Source organism: Bos taurus, chromosome 29, assembly GCF_002263795.3.
Source record: "Bos taurus isolate L1 Dominette 01449 registration number 42190680 breed Hereford chromosome 29, ARS-UCD2.0, whole genome shotgun sequence".
Classification (NCBI taxonomy): domain Eukaryota; kingdom Metazoa; phylum Chordata; class Mammalia; order Artiodactyla; family Bovidae; genus Bos; species Bos taurus.
In genome coordinates this window covers 5,543,747-5,560,027 of record NC_037356.1, presented here as the reverse complement: position 1 = coordinate 5,560,027, position 16,281 = coordinate 5,543,747, and the positions used below count along the sequence as shown (strand labels likewise).

Sequence of the window (16,281 nt, the reverse complement as noted above, 5' to 3'; positions counted from 1 at the left end):
CTATGCCCCAACCATGGACATGTCCAGTGATTGACATAAGTTTGAGAAAGCTCCAGGGGTTGGTGATGGACAGGGAAACCTGGCTGTGGTCCATGGGGTCACAAAGAGTCAGACACGACTGAGTGACGGAACTGAATTGATGCCCCAACCACTAACGCTGAAAGCTGAAGTTGAACGGTTGTATAAGGACCTATGTGACCTTCTAGATCTAAAAACAAAAAAAGATGACCTTTTCATCATAGGGGGCTAGAATGAAAATGTAGGAAGTCAAGAGTAACAGACAAGTTTGACCTTGCAGTACAAAATGAAGCAGGCAGAGGCTAACAGCGTGTTGTGAAAAGAAGACACCTGTCATAGCAAACACCCTTTCCATTAACCCAAGAGAAGACTCTACACATGGATATCACCAGATGGTCAATACCAAAACAGGTTGATTATATTCCTTGTGGTCAAAATTGGATAAACTCTATATAGCCAGCAAAAACAAGTCTGGGAGTTGACTGTGGCCAGATCATGAACTTCTTGCCGAATTCAGACTCAAATTGAAGAATGTAGGGAAAACCACTAGGCCATTCAGGTCTAACCTAAATCAAAAAAGTGAAAGTCACTCAGTTGTGTCCGATTCTTTGAGACCCATGGACAATACAGTCAATGGAATTGTCCAGGCCAGAATAATGGAGTGGGGAGCCTTTCACTTCTCCAGGGTATCTTCCCAACACAGAGATCAAGCCCAGATCTTCCACATTTCAGGTAATTTCTTTACCAGCTGAGCCACAAGGGAAGCCCAAGAACACTGGAGTGGATAGCCCATCCCTTCTCTAGTGGATCTTCCGGACCCAGGAATGGAACTGGGTCTCCTGCATTGCATACAGACTCTGTACTAACTGAGCTATCAGGGAAGACTCATGATTATACAGTGGAAGTGACAAATAGATTCAAGGGAATAGATCTGATAGATAAAGTGCTTGAAGAACTGTGGACAGAGGTTTGTAACATTGTACAGGAGGTGGTGATCAAAACCATCCCCAAGAAAAGAAATGCTAAAAGGCAAAATGGTTGTCTGAGGAGGCCTTAAAAATAGCTGGAAAAAAAAAAAAGAGAGAGAGAGAGAACTGAAAGGCAAAGGAGAAAAGGAAAAATATACATCTGAATGCAGAGTTCCAGAAAAGAGCAAGGAGAGATAAGAAATCCATTTTAAGTGAAAAATGCAAAGAAATAGAGGAAAATAATAGGGCATGAGAGACTAGAGATCTCTTCAAGAAAATTAGAAATACCAAGGGAACATTTCATGCAAAATAATGTCTCTACTTTTTAATATGCTGTCTAGGTTGGTCATAACTTTTCTTCTAAGGAGTAAGCATCTTTTTATTTCAGTGGCCATATTAACAAAACTCAATCAATTTTATATAGTGAATCACTGAATAAGTCCTGGATTCCCCCTCCCCCAATTCGTTTTCTTTCATGAATGATGATCTGACTCAATCAGTTCATCTGGAGACTGGCAGTAACCCAATCAGGATGAACCTGAGGGATGCTCTGGAATCCAATCAGGTAATGCCTACTGATTGGAAGTTAGCAGTTGAAAGGAGAGAAGATGTGGTTTAAAAAGTTCCATAAAATGCCCCAGCACCAAAGAATAGACGCAGAAACTTCTCGCTCTGGAGTCACTCCTTGTGTTCTCCATCAAGTCTGAGGTCTGAGCAGCATCCCTACCCCGACCACATCAGACCTGGTGAGTTAACCTCAGTGAGGGATGTTCTGCCAATGGCAGGCATGCAATGAATGGTATAATGCAGTTTGACATGGCATGGAGAGTTTACCTTTTTCTCTTCTTTAGGTTAAATTTAAATCTGTCTTTCTGCCTCAAAGTATTCTTTTTTTTTTTTTTTTTATCCTCCAGGGTTTCCATCTGGCCCAACTGGAATCTTCTATGATCTAGCATTGCAGAAATGAAGAAGTGGACATTTTAGGGGTGAGCAGAACTGGGTGTGACATTGTCCATTCCAAATATAGGCTGTTTCACCATGGGTGAGACCAGTAACCAACCCAAGCTTCAGTCGCTCCTCTGTACAATGGGAGTCATCATGTACTGTCTGGATGATGTGCCCATTGGTGTAATGAGTTATTAAATTCTCCTCCTATCATTGTACTGCTGTCAGCTTCTTCCTCAATGTCTGTTAATATCTGCTGTACATATTTAGATGCTCTTATGTTAACAAATACATGTTATTTTTCTTCTTTTTTTTATTATCAAATCTTTATTACTTTTCCATTCCTTTATCAAGTATATTCACTATATATTTGGATTTTTCTTCTAAATATTTCTTTTTTTAATTTTATTTTATTTTTAAACTTTACAATATTGTATTAGTTTTGCCAAATATCAAAATGAATCCGCCACAGGTATACCCGAGTTCCCCATCCTGAACCCTCCTCCCTCCTCCCTCCCCTCCCCTCCCTCTGGGTCGTCCCAGTGCACCAAGCATCCAGTACCATGCTTCCATTCTAAACATTTTGATTTGTGCTTTGGTTTATATTATTTAAAAGTCTTAACCAGCAGTTTTTCTTTTTAAAGACATCTGTTTGACATGCTGTTTCTTGACATTTAAGGTTTTTGCTCTATACACAAATGGCATTCCCTTTACAAGTATCTCCTTAATCTTTCCCAGCTAAGTTGACTTTGGGAACTGAGGATGGAAGCTGTGTTCTACATGAACTCCTGTCCCCATAGTTTGGGCTTTAAGCAATAGTTCATTTTTTTTTTTTCCACCATAAAAACAAAGAGAGTCAGCTTTTTCAGTCTCCTGGTGCAGATGTGCAAGAGGGACATGCATTAAGGAAAGCAGTGGATGGAAACAGATGAGCCTCCATTTGGCTTTCTTCCTTCCTGCAACTTGTTAGATTCTTGCTCTAGTGGCAGGATGGGGAGAGCTCTGGCCTTAGGGACACAAACCCAGACTGGAATCCAGACACACCGAAGTCTTCCATTCTGATTCATCATTGCCAGAGCAATGACTGTGGGCCCTGATTTGATTTCTCTGAAGTGTGGGGAGAGAGACTACCCTGATGGTTATGATTGTTCTGAGAAGGATGTCTTGTATCTTTGCAGTTTCCCACGATTCAATTCAGAGAAGAGTCAGGATGAGTGTTCACAACCCTCCCAGACTTGCGATCTTGGCAGCAATTGGCCTGCTGAGAGACGAGCCCTTAGCCATCTCTACTTTGGAGTTTCTGCCCACAGAGCTCTACCCACCACTCTTCATGGCTGCCGTCTTTGGCCGACACAGGGAGACCCTGAAGGCTATGGTGCCAGCCTGGCCCTTTGCCCGCCTGCCTCTGGGAAGCCTGATGCAAAAGCCTCACCAAGGAACCTTACAAGCAGTGCTGGAAGGCCTTGATGTCCTGCTTGCCCAGAAGGTTCACCCCAGGTGAGTCAGATCCAGGGAGCCTGGCAGGGTCTTGGATTCCTGGAAGAGACACATGGTGCCAGGCAGAGTGCATGACCAAGTGGTGACCAGAGGCTTCTGAAAAAGCTCAGAGGCTTTTTCAGAGGAATTGCTGAGATCACTTTGGGAAATCCCTTACAAATATATAATAGGAAGGATGGAAGAGAAAAAAGAACTGGGGGAGAGGGAGCAAGAAAGGAAAGAAACAACAGCAGGTGAGAGCAGGACTGTGAAGTAAGAGCACACATGGGGAGATGGAATGTTGCCTGAACTCTGAGGCTGTGGGTTCATTCAGTGTGGATTTTGAATAATCTTACCCCACCATTTGCTGTTTCCCCACAGGAGGGGCAAGCTGCGGGTGCTGGACTTAAGGAATACCGGCCAGGACTTCTGGAACATGTGGTCTGGAGGCAAGGGCCACATGCCCTCCAGCTCACTGCTGGTTCCAGTGGCTGAGGACATGTCCAGGAAAAGGCACCCCTTGACTCCCTTAGAAGTGTACATAGAACTTTGTCTTACGAAAAAGCCCCTGGAGAAATTCCTTACGTACCTCTTCAGGTGGGTGGAGCAGAGAAAAGCCTCCATACACCTGTGCTGTAAGAAGATGAAGATTATTTCAATGTCCAAGGAAAATATGAAGGAAGTTCTCAGGATGGTGAAGCTGGACTGTGTACAGATGGTGAAACTGAGTTTCACCCAGAAGCTGTCCACCCTGGCCCAGTTTGCTCCTCTCCTGGGTCAGATGAGCAACGTTCAGAGTCTCATTCTCTCCCGCATTCGTGGGTCTGCTGTTGAGGAGCAGGACCATCAGGATCTTCTGCAATTCACCTCTCAGATCCTCCAGCTGCGGAACCTCCGGAACCTCAGCATGGAAGCTCCATTCTTCCTTGAAGGCTGTCTGGACCAAATGCTCAGGTGAGGCTCTGCCAACAGCTGATTAACAGTGGACACAATGGTAGAATATCAAGGGCAGTGTCTCATCTGCTGCTCCACCGTGAAAAGCAGTATTACAGAAGCACAGGAATCCAGGTGGGGGGAATCGGTTACAGAAGCTCTGGAAAGGGACGCCATGTTGGGAACCCACAAGTTAGGGGGCCTAGATCTAGTGCAAGTGTGTATGTGATTTCTTCTTGGAGGAGAGATTTCTGTGTTCTGAAGATTTATGTATAGGTAAGCAAAGGGGGCATTGAAGAGGGAAAATCACATCAGCCTAAGTGTTGTGAAAAGAAACTCTGTGGTCACTAACCCATGACCACAAGGAGCCTGTTTTAAAGTCCAAGTCAGTAACAGGTGTCCTTTTGCTGCATATAAGGTAATTAATATATGGGAAATGCATGGTTCTGGAGATGATGGTAGCAAAGCAGAGCCAAAAGAATGTAAAAAGTGATAGAAAGTTTGTAGATGTCATAGGGCTGGGAGTCCCTAAAGACCGGCAGCCCCTTTCTGCATGTATGCCAAGAGCCTCACCTGGCCAGAGGTATATGACCATCAGCTCACCCACAGAGTGGCGATCTAAATGAAAAGCATTTTTTATCTCATGTCCCAGAACTTACACTCAGTGATGTCCACCCTGATGGACACTTTGTGTCACGATCTCCTCTGATCATGTTCTAGTGCATTCCATTATGTCTATTCATCCTGCTAAGGAAATAGAGTGTACTGTACTCTGCTTGACAGATGAGGAAAGACGGCTTTCAAGATCATGTGAATGTGATCCAGTCACACTAAGAAAATGGCAGGACTCAGCCTAGAATGAGACTGGACACTCTGGAATTTGAACTATATCAGCTTTGGGCCAATCACTGAGTTCTCCTCTGGAACTCAACTGCTACTTTGCTTTCCCTCATCTAATTGCTTCTTCCCCCCCTCCACCCCAGGTGCTTGAAGACCCCCTTGGACAACATCTCAATCACCAACTGCCTGCTTACAGAATCAGACCTGACCCATCTGTCCTGGTGTCCAAAAATCTGTCAGCTGAAGGGCCTGAATCTTAGTGGCGTCACCCTGACCGACTTTAATCCCAAGCTCCTTCAAGTTCTACTGGAGAAAGTTGCAGGCACTCTGGAAGAACTGGACTTAAACCTGTGTGGGATCACGGACGTCCACCTCATGGGCTTTCTGCCTGCCCTGAGCTGCTGCTCCCAGCTTAGGGTCCTCACCATGTGTGGAAACCTCATCTCCATGGCTGTCCTGGAGAGTGTCCTGCGTCATACTGACAGGCTCCCTGATTTAAATCTAGAGCTTTATCCAGCCCCTCGGGAGAGTTACAGCTCTCTGGGTGTCCTTCACCGGGAAAGATTTGCTCAGATAAAGGCTAAGCTGAGGGTGATCCTTACATACTTAGAACGTCCCAGGAAGATTTGGGTTAGCCCCAGCCCCTGTCCTTACTGTGGTGATGACATGTGTGGTCACCTGAGTCCCAACACATAATTCTGTAATACACTGTGTAGTCGGTTGCTTCTATCAGAAGCTTTCTTCTGGACACTTGAAAACTGAAATCTAGGTCATACATCCATTATGAAGGGAAAACACAGCCCTGGTTTCTGATATAAGCTCAGTGTGATTGAAAAACCTGATCCAGCAGGGGTGCAGGATTCCAAAAGGGAGTGTTGACTTGAGGAATTGATGTGACTTTTTTAGATATGTGTTTATAGAGTCAAATATGAAACTGAGTTTCTGGAAGGTTCAGTCTGAGACACACATGTTCAAGTTATTTCTGTATGCACACTTGTAGAAATGATCAGAAATAAAGAGACCTTCAGTGTAAATGATAAATGCCATCCATGATATTATTCTTCTTTCTGTATTTACATCTCGTAGATCTCCAGTTACTGGTGGAGTGGAAGCCCTCTGTTGCATATGATCTGAAACTCCATCATTCCCTAGTTATCTTTTTTCTTCATGGTTTCCTTACTTAGTTCTGGTGGTTAATACAAACAGCAAAGGAAATACACTCAGTGTTCCTCAATAGCACATCCTGTCAAGAGTGGGTACTTACATGCATATTCCTATCAGAAAAATACTAAAATCATACAGCATGAAATATGGTTTTGTCACATTTATACCAGAAGTATATTTCAGAAGCATGTCTTTTGAAAGCTGGGTCATGTCAATAAGAGTTTTATTTTATTCCCATACCTACTATTGTTCTTCCCTATCGAGGAAGACTAGTAGAGCATGTTTTGACATCAGCATATCAAGATGTATAATAAAATGTCTTTACACCATATAACTTATAGTTGGCCATTTTTATTCTCAGCTCCCTACTCTATCCCTCAATCAGCTGCAGATTCATTATAAAATATTTCTTATGATTCTCTGGATCTCCTGTCTTACTAGTCTATAATGATGCAGAAAATATTTTTCCCTGTTCCCTCTTCTCATATCTAGATATGTACTATTACAAATATTCTCTATGTGGTTTTAAATGTGATTGATAGCCTCAGGATATTTAACTGTGTTAGAAGCCTGGGTTCCCCTTGGGTAGTGCAGGAGACACTATTTTATAAAGTAGATGGGCTATAAGGTATATAGCTCGTTACATTTATAAATTCATAATACAGCGAAGAGAGACACAAGACATAAACCATTTGAAAACAAGTTAGAACAAACTAAATAATGATTAGTGAAAATCAATTGTGATCTGGTGGCAGTAATTCATCAAGTCCACAGGGGAGCTAGAGAAGCCAAATTCTGGAGGAATGTCAAAAGAAGCCCATTTGGCAGTCTATTGTCATCATGCTGAATAAAATTTGTCTTCAGCACTTAACCCCATGTCTGTCTCTGATTTTCTTTGGCACAATGATGACAGCTCAGGCAGGAAAGGTCCTTCTGCATATCCCCCAGATTCCCGCATACCCGAGAATGACCAACTTGGAATCTGGCCACTGTGGCAGAGCTCCATATCAGCCCATGAGCTTTCTTCAGAGACTAATTTTCTGATTGATTGATTGATTTTGTTCTGGCTGTGCTAGGTCTTCCTTGCTGCATAGCTTTCTCTAGCTGTGGTGGACACAGCTGCTCTTCATCGCAGGGCTCGGGCTTCTCCTTGTGTGGCGTCTCTCGTTTTGGAGCACAGGCTCCAGTCCACAGGCTTAACTTGTTGCTACACATGGGCTCATGGTTGCTGCTCATGGGCTTAGTTGCCCTGTGGCATGAGACATATTCCTGGGCCAGGGATTGAACTGGCATCCCCTGCACTGTAAGATAGATTCTTAAACTCTGGACCACCTCAGAAGTCCCAGGTTTTTTTAAAAACAGTTTTTGTTGAACTATAGTTAAATCATTGTGTTTTTACTTAAACACACAATTAAAAATAAACACAATTTAAACACACAATTATAAATAGTTTTAGTTAAATTATTGTGTCTCATCTTAACTGTAAGGCAAAGTGACTCAGTTACACACAATATGTATTTTTTTCATCATGTTTATGTTTAAAATGTCATGAGTAGAATCCATTTTAATGCTTTTTATGTAAAGGTCATGAGAGAAATATGGTGAAAGCAATCTTCCCCAAAGTGACTCAGACAGAGAACACCCTTCAGGGAGTCTTCACCTTGGTGGTCAGAGGTGTATAAGAATTGTTCAGGCATCAAATAACTGGGGTGCGTGAGGGCATGGAAAATTCTTATCGATGGAGAAAAGGTCTCCCTTTGCATGTGACATTCAACTTCAAAGAAATCCTTGTATGATGCGTCTCAAAGTGGGAGTCATCCCTGAATGAGGTAGTATGCTAACACCATAAGAGCTTCAGTATTAAGTGCAGAAAAGATGTTGGTATTTATGAAGAGAAATAGCAGAATTTTATTTCTGGGCCTAACGGTGTCAACTTGATCAGAATCTGTGTGGATTTAGCTAGGTCTGAGGAAACAGTAATCATCTAAATACAGTAGAAAAGGGGCCAGTGAAATTATGATTTATTTGACTTCTAAGACCCCTGAAAAATGGAGGGGGAAACAGCCATCTGGAAAGTGTCCTCAGTGAGAACAACAACAACAACAAAAACACAACTTAAAGAAAACCTCTGGACGGCAGGGTTACTGATGGCAGGGTTATTGGGGACTGAAGCAGGTTCATTTCTTCTCTGATTCCAAGTTCCCAAAGAGCCCGCAGTGCCCACCCTCAGTGTGCTGTGCTGATCTCAACTCTCTGGGAAAGAACAGCCTCTAAGGTGACAGTGTCTCCTCTGAGCCTCTCTCTTTTCCTTGAAATTTATTGCATTTCTTTTTGTGGCCTTGGGTCTTCACTGTTGTTCCTGCTTTTCTCTAGCTGGGGCAAGGGGGCTGCTCTCTAGTCGTGGTGTGCAGGCTTCTCACGGAGGTGGCTTCTCACGGAGGTGGCTTCTCTTGTTGCAGAGCAAACTCTAGAGTGCTTGACTTTCAGTAGTTTCGGCTCCCAGGATTTAGAGCACAGACTCAACAGTTGTGGCAAGCAGGTTTATATGCCTCATGTCATGCGGGATCGTCCCAGATCAGGGATCAAACCCATGTCTCCTGCATTGGCAATCAGATTTTTTACGACTAAATCAAAGGGAAGCCCAATTTTGCTATCTTAATATCACCCAGAGTAATGTATTTAAATTTCCCTGTTTCTCAAAGTATAAAAATGAAAAAGAAATCTTTATTTTCCATCGTTGTGATCATTCATGATGTCCCTTTAGGAATGCTTAGCTCCAAACTGTCCAGGACCACTCTTACTCTCACTGAGGTTTTGACCTGTCTACCTTCAGAGAAGGCTTGGCTTAGGCCTGGAAAACCAATCACATCCCCCAAAGCTCTTCCCTTGCTGCCCAAATAGGCTTAGAATTTCCTGTGTTTCCTACAGAACACCTGAGTGAAAATCTCATACAAGAATGAGTATATTTTGTTTTCTTTGATGACAACACCACTGCTTTCATGAGCTGTTTTAACTCAAGGACATTTTGCTAATTTTGACTTGACCAAAATTCCCCCAACAATGATTCTGTCAACTTTTGTTCTTTCTTGGCCAAGGGCAGGAATCAATAATCCCTTTCATGCTTGATCCACAAGAATATAACTGTCCATATTAGTAGAATACAGTATATATTTGTGAAGTGAATCAGTGAACAGGTCCTTGATTACCTGACCACTCCATCAGTCTCTGGTGATGTGTATATGATTCAATCAACTAATCTAGAGAAGTATGATGATCCAATCAGGGTCAATCCAATGGTCCCTCTGTAATCTAATCAGATATACTGTTCTGGTTGGGTTAGCAGTGGGACAGAGGGATGACAGAACAAAAAGACTTATAAAAGTCTCAAGCACTGGAGAAGAGGTGCAGAATTTCCTGGCTCTGGAGACATCAGAGGGGTTCTCACAGGGTTTGAATTGTGAGCACCCCACCAGGCAGATTAGAGCAGTAAGTTACCACCCTCATATAAGGACACTCTTCTCTTACTGGTGGTGGTGGTTTAGTCGCCAAGTCGTGTCCGACTCTTGCGATCCCATGGACTGTAGCCTGTCAGGCTCCTCTGTCCATGGGATTCTCCAGACAAGAATGCTAGAGTGGGTTGCCATTTCCTTCTCCAGGGGATCATCCTGACCCAGGAATCGAACCAGGGCCTCCTGCATTGCAGGCAGATGATTTACCAACTGAGCTACGAAGGAAGCCTTCTCTTCTCTTACCAGTGGTTAGCTAATCTTGAAGGGTGCCGTGTATCCCTAGTGAAGGGAGAGTTGTTAAAAAAAATCAGTTCTTTCCAATGAACACGTTTCAGGTTTAATTTTGCCTCTCAGTGTAGTTTTGCCTGAACTCAAACATTTTAATTAGTGCTTTAACTTCTATCATTTTAAAATATCTTGTAAAGACATTTAACATATGTATTCAAAATATCTTTTTGGAGTTTTGTTTCATGAGTTTCACCTACACAGTTCTGACACACATGGCATTCATGTTAGGGGTAACTGAGGATGGAGGCTGCGTTGGTCCACATGACCTTCCTCGTATTGATTTAGGGCTCTAAATGACGCTCTGACGTCATTCCCTCATAAAGACTGGAGTGGGTTTTCAGAATTCCTGCTGCCCACTTCCAGGTGGGACTTGGATTAATCCAAGCACCGTATGGAACTGAAAGGGCGGGTGGTTGCCGTTCCTCCGGATTGGTACTTGTCAGAGGCTTGTTCTGAATCCAGTAGGGAAAGAGCTATATCATTGTGCCCACTGAGGCCTGAATGGCATGTGGCCTAACAGGCACGTCCACCCCTGCCAGAGCAGTGCCTTAGTCCTGAGTAGATTCCTCTGAAGGGTTGGGAGATTGTCTTAGGTCTGCTCCTGCTTGGCCTGACATGGATGATATGCTCACTGGCATTTTCCACAGGATTCCTCCTGAAGCAGAGTCAGGATGAGTGTTCAGAACCCCCGTAGGCTCCTGGACCTGGAGAGAATGCACCTGCTCAGGGAAGATGCCTTGGTCTATTCTTATCTGGAGTTTCTGCCCAGGGAGCTCTACCCACCCCTCTTCATGGATGCAACCCATGGTAGGCACATCAAGACCTTGGGATCACGGTGCAAGCCTGTCCCTTTGTCTGCCTCCCTCTGGAGGGCCTCATTGCCCTGCCTCATGTGGGTCCCTTATGAGCAGGGCTGGAAGCACTTGATGTCCTGCTGGCCCAGAAAGTTCACTCCAGGGGACCAAGATCCAAGTAGATTGATAGGGTCCTGGGCATCCCGGAAGAGACTTCTGGGGTGGGCCAATTTGGTGACCCATGGACAGACCCAAGGGCTCTGAGGGTGGCAATGGAGAGGCTTAGAGGCCTTGGCTCACTGTGAGAAATGCCTTCCTGATATGTAAGGGTGCCTAAGATGCAAGGGAGGTTGAGAGAATATGCCCCATCCCTTTCCCATGAGGCCTAATCCTACTAGAAGTGGAGACCTGGAGAGGAAAGGGGGAGAAAGGGAGCTGGAGAACAGAGAGGCACAGAGGGGAGCCGGTGAGGAAGCAGGTGACGAGAGAGACGTGAAGGAAATGCAGAGGGCAGTCTGTGGTCTATTTCTGAGTCTGTGGCTGCAGTCTGTGTGGATGGTAATGCATCCCTGTCAATCTCCTGGTCCTCACAGGAGGTGCAAACTGCAGGTGCTAGATTCATGGAATACTGGCCAGAATTTCTGGAGCGTGTGGTCTGGAGCCAGCACTCAAGGGGGCTCACACTCAGGAATGGCACCAGTGGTGGAGCAGAGCTCAAGGACACAGCAGGCCTTGGCTCCCTTAAAGTATACACAGACCTTTGTCTAAGTAAAAGGACCCTGGATAACTTCCTCTCCTACCTCCCCAGGTGAGTGGCACAGAGAAAAGCCTGAACACACCTGTGCTGTAAGAAGCAGATGATCTCTGCAGTGCCCCTGGACAGTATCACAAAGGTCCTGAATATGGTGCAGCTGGACTGTATCCAGGAGGTGCAAGTCACCTGGATCTGGCATCTGTCCATCCTGGCCACGTTTGCTCCTCTCCTGGGTCAGACGAGCAACATGCAGAAACCCCGTCTCTCCCGCATTCACAGTCTGCCCGTGAGGAGCAGCAGGAAGTTTTTTGATTCCCCACTCAGTTTCTAAGCGGCACCATCTCCAGTCTGTCTATCTGGATTCTCCCTCCTTGTCTGAACCTGCCTGGACCAGACGCTCAGGTGAGGGTGGACAGCTGCCTGGGAAACAGTGAACACAACACTGGCATGTCAAGCACACTGGGTCCTTTGTGTTTCTATCCTGAGCTGTGGTATCACTTCACCTCGGAAATCAAGGGGAAGGAGCAGGGACAACACACTAGAAATCTCTGGATGGGGCAGCTTGGATCCAGTGAGGGAAGGCATGAGTTCTTCCTTACGAAGGGAAAGCTATGTCAGATGACTAAGAAAATAGGTAAGTGAAGAGGGCATTAAAGAAGGGACACCACCTCAGACCCGAGCTATTTGCAAGACAAGGTCTGAGAAATTCCCTGGTGATCCAGTGGTTAGGACTCTTCTCTTTCGGGGCTGAAAGTCCAGGTTTGACCCCTGGTGGGGGAAGTAAATTTCACAACCTGTGCAGTGTGGCCAGTAAAGAAAAATGAAAACAGAAAGTTCGGGAAAGAGACAGAGAGAAAAGCTCTGTGCTTACCAGATTCCTGAACACGATGAACTTGTCTGAAATCACTGGTCCCTAAAAGATTGCCTTTTACTCCCGGTAAGTTAGTTAATATTTAAGAAATGCATAATTCTGAGAGGATCATAGTGGAGCAGGAGCCAGAGATCATACAAACTGCAGGTGGTTTGCAGGTGATGCAGAGAGGTAGTGCCAGGCCAAAATGAGACAGGTCATTCTGGGTACTGACCTTCAGGAGGTGGTTAGTAGGACCTTGTCTTTGGGCAAATCACTTATCTCACAACTTTAGCTCAGCTGCCACCCTGATTTCTCAGGCCTAATTGCTTGCTTTCTCCCCAGATTCCTGAGGACCCCCTTGGCCCACCCGGCAGTAACTAACTGGCAGCTTACAGAGTCACACTTGCCCCATCTGTCCCAGAGCCCAAACTTGCATCAGCTCAAAGGCCTGGATCTGAGTGGGGTCACCACGATGGACTTTAGTCCTGAGATTCTCCATGTTCTTTTGGAACAAGTTGTTCTTTGGAACAAGCCACACTCTAGGAACTGAACCTAAATTGGTATTAGATCACAGAGTCCCAATGTGACTCCATCCTGTCTGCCCTTCAAGCTTGGGGCCTGTGTCTGTGTGGTAATCTCCTTTCTGGCCATCCTGGAGAAGCTTCTGAGTCACACCACTGGGCTGAGCACCTTAAGTGATGAGTTTGGTCCTTCCCCTCAGGAGAGCTGTAGCCTCATGGAGCCCTCCACCTCGGCTGACTCGTCCAACTTCAAGATAAACTCATTGAAATTATGTGGGATTTAGGATATCCAAGCTCCATCTGGCTTAGCTCCAGCCTGTATCCTCACTAGGGCATTAAGGCATTCTATCCCGAGGAGCCTTTTCTGTACCACTGTTACCCTCCTCCTAGCTGGATGCATCTGTCAAAGTTTACTTCGGGTCACCTGCAAACTAAAATCTTGGCAGTAGATGCATCAGGAATGGAAAACCAATCCATGGTTTCAGACATCAGCTCAACGTGAATGGGAAAGGGAAAGATGATCCTATGGGGGTGCTGGATTGCAAGGGGAAATGTAGACTCTGGGAGGTGTTGGAACTTTTGGGGATATGTATTATACAATCATATATAAACCTCAATGTTTGGAGCTGCATGTGGGTTTGAGACGCACATGTTGGAATTTTCCCTGGGTAGATGTTTGTAAAGCAACTGTCAGAAATAAAGAAACTCTCGTTGAAAACCAACTGCTGCCTTCCATGGTCTTTTCCTCTCCTTTTCAGCTTATTCCTCAGCAATCTCCAGTTACTGATTCAAAAAAGAGCACTGAGTTGTCTATGATCCAATACCTTACCATTTCTGCACATTCTTTCTTCTGTTAAGAGCATCTCTTAACCCTTTGCTTATTTCTTTGGCTTTCCTATTCCTCACCATCTCCTGGAGTTTGTCAATTTCATGTCCATTCCATTGATGATACCATCCAGCCATCTCATCCTTTCATGCCTTCTTTTCCTACTGCCCTCAATATTTCCCAGCATCAGGGACTTTTCCAATAAGTCGGCTGTTTGCATAAGATGACCAAAATACTGGAGCTTCAGTGTCAGCATCAGTCCTTCCAATGAGAATGCAGGGTTGATTCCTTTTCAGATTGACTGGCTTGATCTCCTTGCAGTCCAAGGGATTTTCAGGAGTCTTCTCCAGCATCACAGTTTGAAGGCATCAGTTCTTTAGTGCTGCCTTCTTTACCGTCCAGCTCTCACACACACAGGTGACGACTGACAAGACCGTAGCTTTGACTATGCAGGCCTTTGTCAGCAGAGTAATGCCTCTGATCCTCAACAAAATGTTTAAGGTTAGTCATAGAGCTTTCCTGACGAAAAGTAGTTGTCTTTTGATATCATGGCTTCAGTCATCGTCTGCAGTGATTTTAGAGTCCAAGAAGAGGAAATCTGTCACTACCTCAAACTTTTCCTCTTCTATTGGCCAGGAGATATTCTATTATGCAAGGAGAACCACTACACATGCTTGACAAGAGACTGGGCTCATCTGCAGTGTGGATGATGCTTCTAGGATGGAGGGTCTTGATGTGTGTAGTGAAGCCGTTTCCTAGCACAGAAAGGTCAGGGACTGGGACCTATGGTCCCACCAGGAGAACCCTGAGGACAGCTCACATACAGGATCATGGGTACCCTAACTCCGGGTTAGGGCTCTTCACTCCGATGACTCCTTGGCCATTGAGTATGTTCCCCTTGCTGTGTGTGCAGTAAGCCACTGAACAGCCACCGCAGTAAGCTAGGAGGTAGCGGATGTCTGAGACAGAATAGAGAACTAGTGGGAATAGTGGGATTTCTGAGCATAAACAATCCTGTGTGTTTGCTTTCATCACTACTTGGAGATTCCTGAGGTGAAAACAGACAAACACGATAATGTATTATGAAGGGCACCGGATACAAATACAATGCAGGTTTCTTTATTTGTGACCATTTATTTCCAATCCCCACCCAAGGGTAATGCCACCTGTGCATACAAGATTTCCTTCCGGAAATTAATTCATGTTTGTCATGCTATAAACCCATGTCTCTGAAGGTCCCATCACCAACCAGAGTCTGCATTTCCCCTTGCAGTCCTGCACCCCTGCAGTATCATCTTTCCTTTGCATTCGTGTTGAACTGATGTCTGAAACCATGGATTGGTTTTCCATTCCTGATGCATGGACTCACTCAGGATGGACTCATGTTGGGACTCTGTGATCCAACACCACTCTAAGTTAAGTTCCTGGAGGGTGGCTGCAACTTGTTCCAAAAGAACGTGGAGGATCTCAGGACTAAAATCCATAATGGTGACCCCACTCAGATCCAGGCCTTTGAGCTGATGCAAGTTTGGACTCTTAAACAGATGGGGCAAGTCTGACTCTGTAAGCTGTCAGTTAGTTACTGCTGGGTGGGCCAAGGGGGTCCTCAGGCATCTGGGGAGAAAGCAAGCAATTAGGCCTGAGAAATCAGGGTGGCAGCTGAGCTAAAGTTGTGAGATAAGTGATTTGCCCAAAGACAAGGTCCTATTAACCTCCTCCTGAAGGTCAGTACCCAAAATGACCCGTCTCATTTACGCCTGGCACTACCTTTCTGCATTACCTGCAAACCCCCTGCAGCTTTGGATGATCTCTGGCTCCTGCTCCACTACGATCCTCTCAGAATTATGCATTTCTTAAATATTAACTAACTTATCAGGAGCAAAAGGCAATCTTTTAGGGACCGGTGATTTCAGACAAGTTCATTGTGTTCAAGCATGTGGTAAGCACAGAACTTTTCTCTCTGTCTCTTTCCCGAACTTTCTGTTTTCATTTTTCTTTACTGGCCACACTGCACAGGTTGTGAAATTTACTTCCCCCACCAGGGGTCAAACCTGGACTTTCAGCCCCAAAAGAGAAGAGTCCTAACCACTGGACCACCAGGGAATTCCTCAAACCTCGTCTTGCAAATAGCTCAGGTCTGAGGTGGTGTCCCTTCTTTGATGCCCTCTTCACTTACCTATTTTCTTAGTCATCTGACATAGCTTTCTCTTCCTAAGGAAGAAACCATGTCTGCCCTCACTGGATCCAAACACCCCATCCATAGATTTCTAGTGTGTTGTCTGCTCCTCCCCCTTGATTTCAGAGGTGAAGTGATTCCACAGCTCAGGATAGAAACACAAAGGGCCCAGTGTGCTTGACATGCCAGTGTTGTGTTCACTGTTTCCCAGGCAGC

At 45.0% G+C, this 16,281-nt stretch overlaps 1 protein-coding gene across 1 annotated transcript; it reads left to right on the top strand.

Annotated features, from left to right (window-relative positions):
• The first annotated feature begins 3,141 nt into the window (after positions 1-3,141).
• Positions 3,142-12,923, top strand: LOC530556 (PRAME family member 8-like). Its single transcript, XM_024987380.1, has 6 exons — positions 3,142-3,428; positions 3,789-4,361; positions 5,324-5,771; positions 11,529-11,743; positions 11,819-11,975; positions 12,885-12,923. The coding sequence occupies exons 1-6, from the start codon at positions 3,142-3,144 to the stop codon at positions 12,921-12,923; spliced, it is 1,719 nt and encodes a 572-aa protein (XP_024843148.1).
• The last annotated feature ends 3,358 nt before the right edge of the window (positions 12,924-16,281 follow it).

Bases quoted from the DNA above. Each gene is read 5' to 3' on its own strand.
- LOC530556 (XM_024987380.1), top strand. From the start codon at position 3,142: ATGAGTGTTCACAACCCTCCCAGACTTGCGATCTTGGCAGCAATTGGC. The intron at 5,772-11,528 runs GTGATCCTTACA...TGGTCCTCACAG, and splicing joins AGATAAAGGCTAAGCTGAGG to GAGGTGCAAACTGCAGGTGC. The intron at 11,744-11,818 runs GTGAGTGGCACA...GCCCCTGGACAG, and splicing joins TTCCTCTCCTACCTCCCCAG to TATCACAAAGGTCCTGAATA.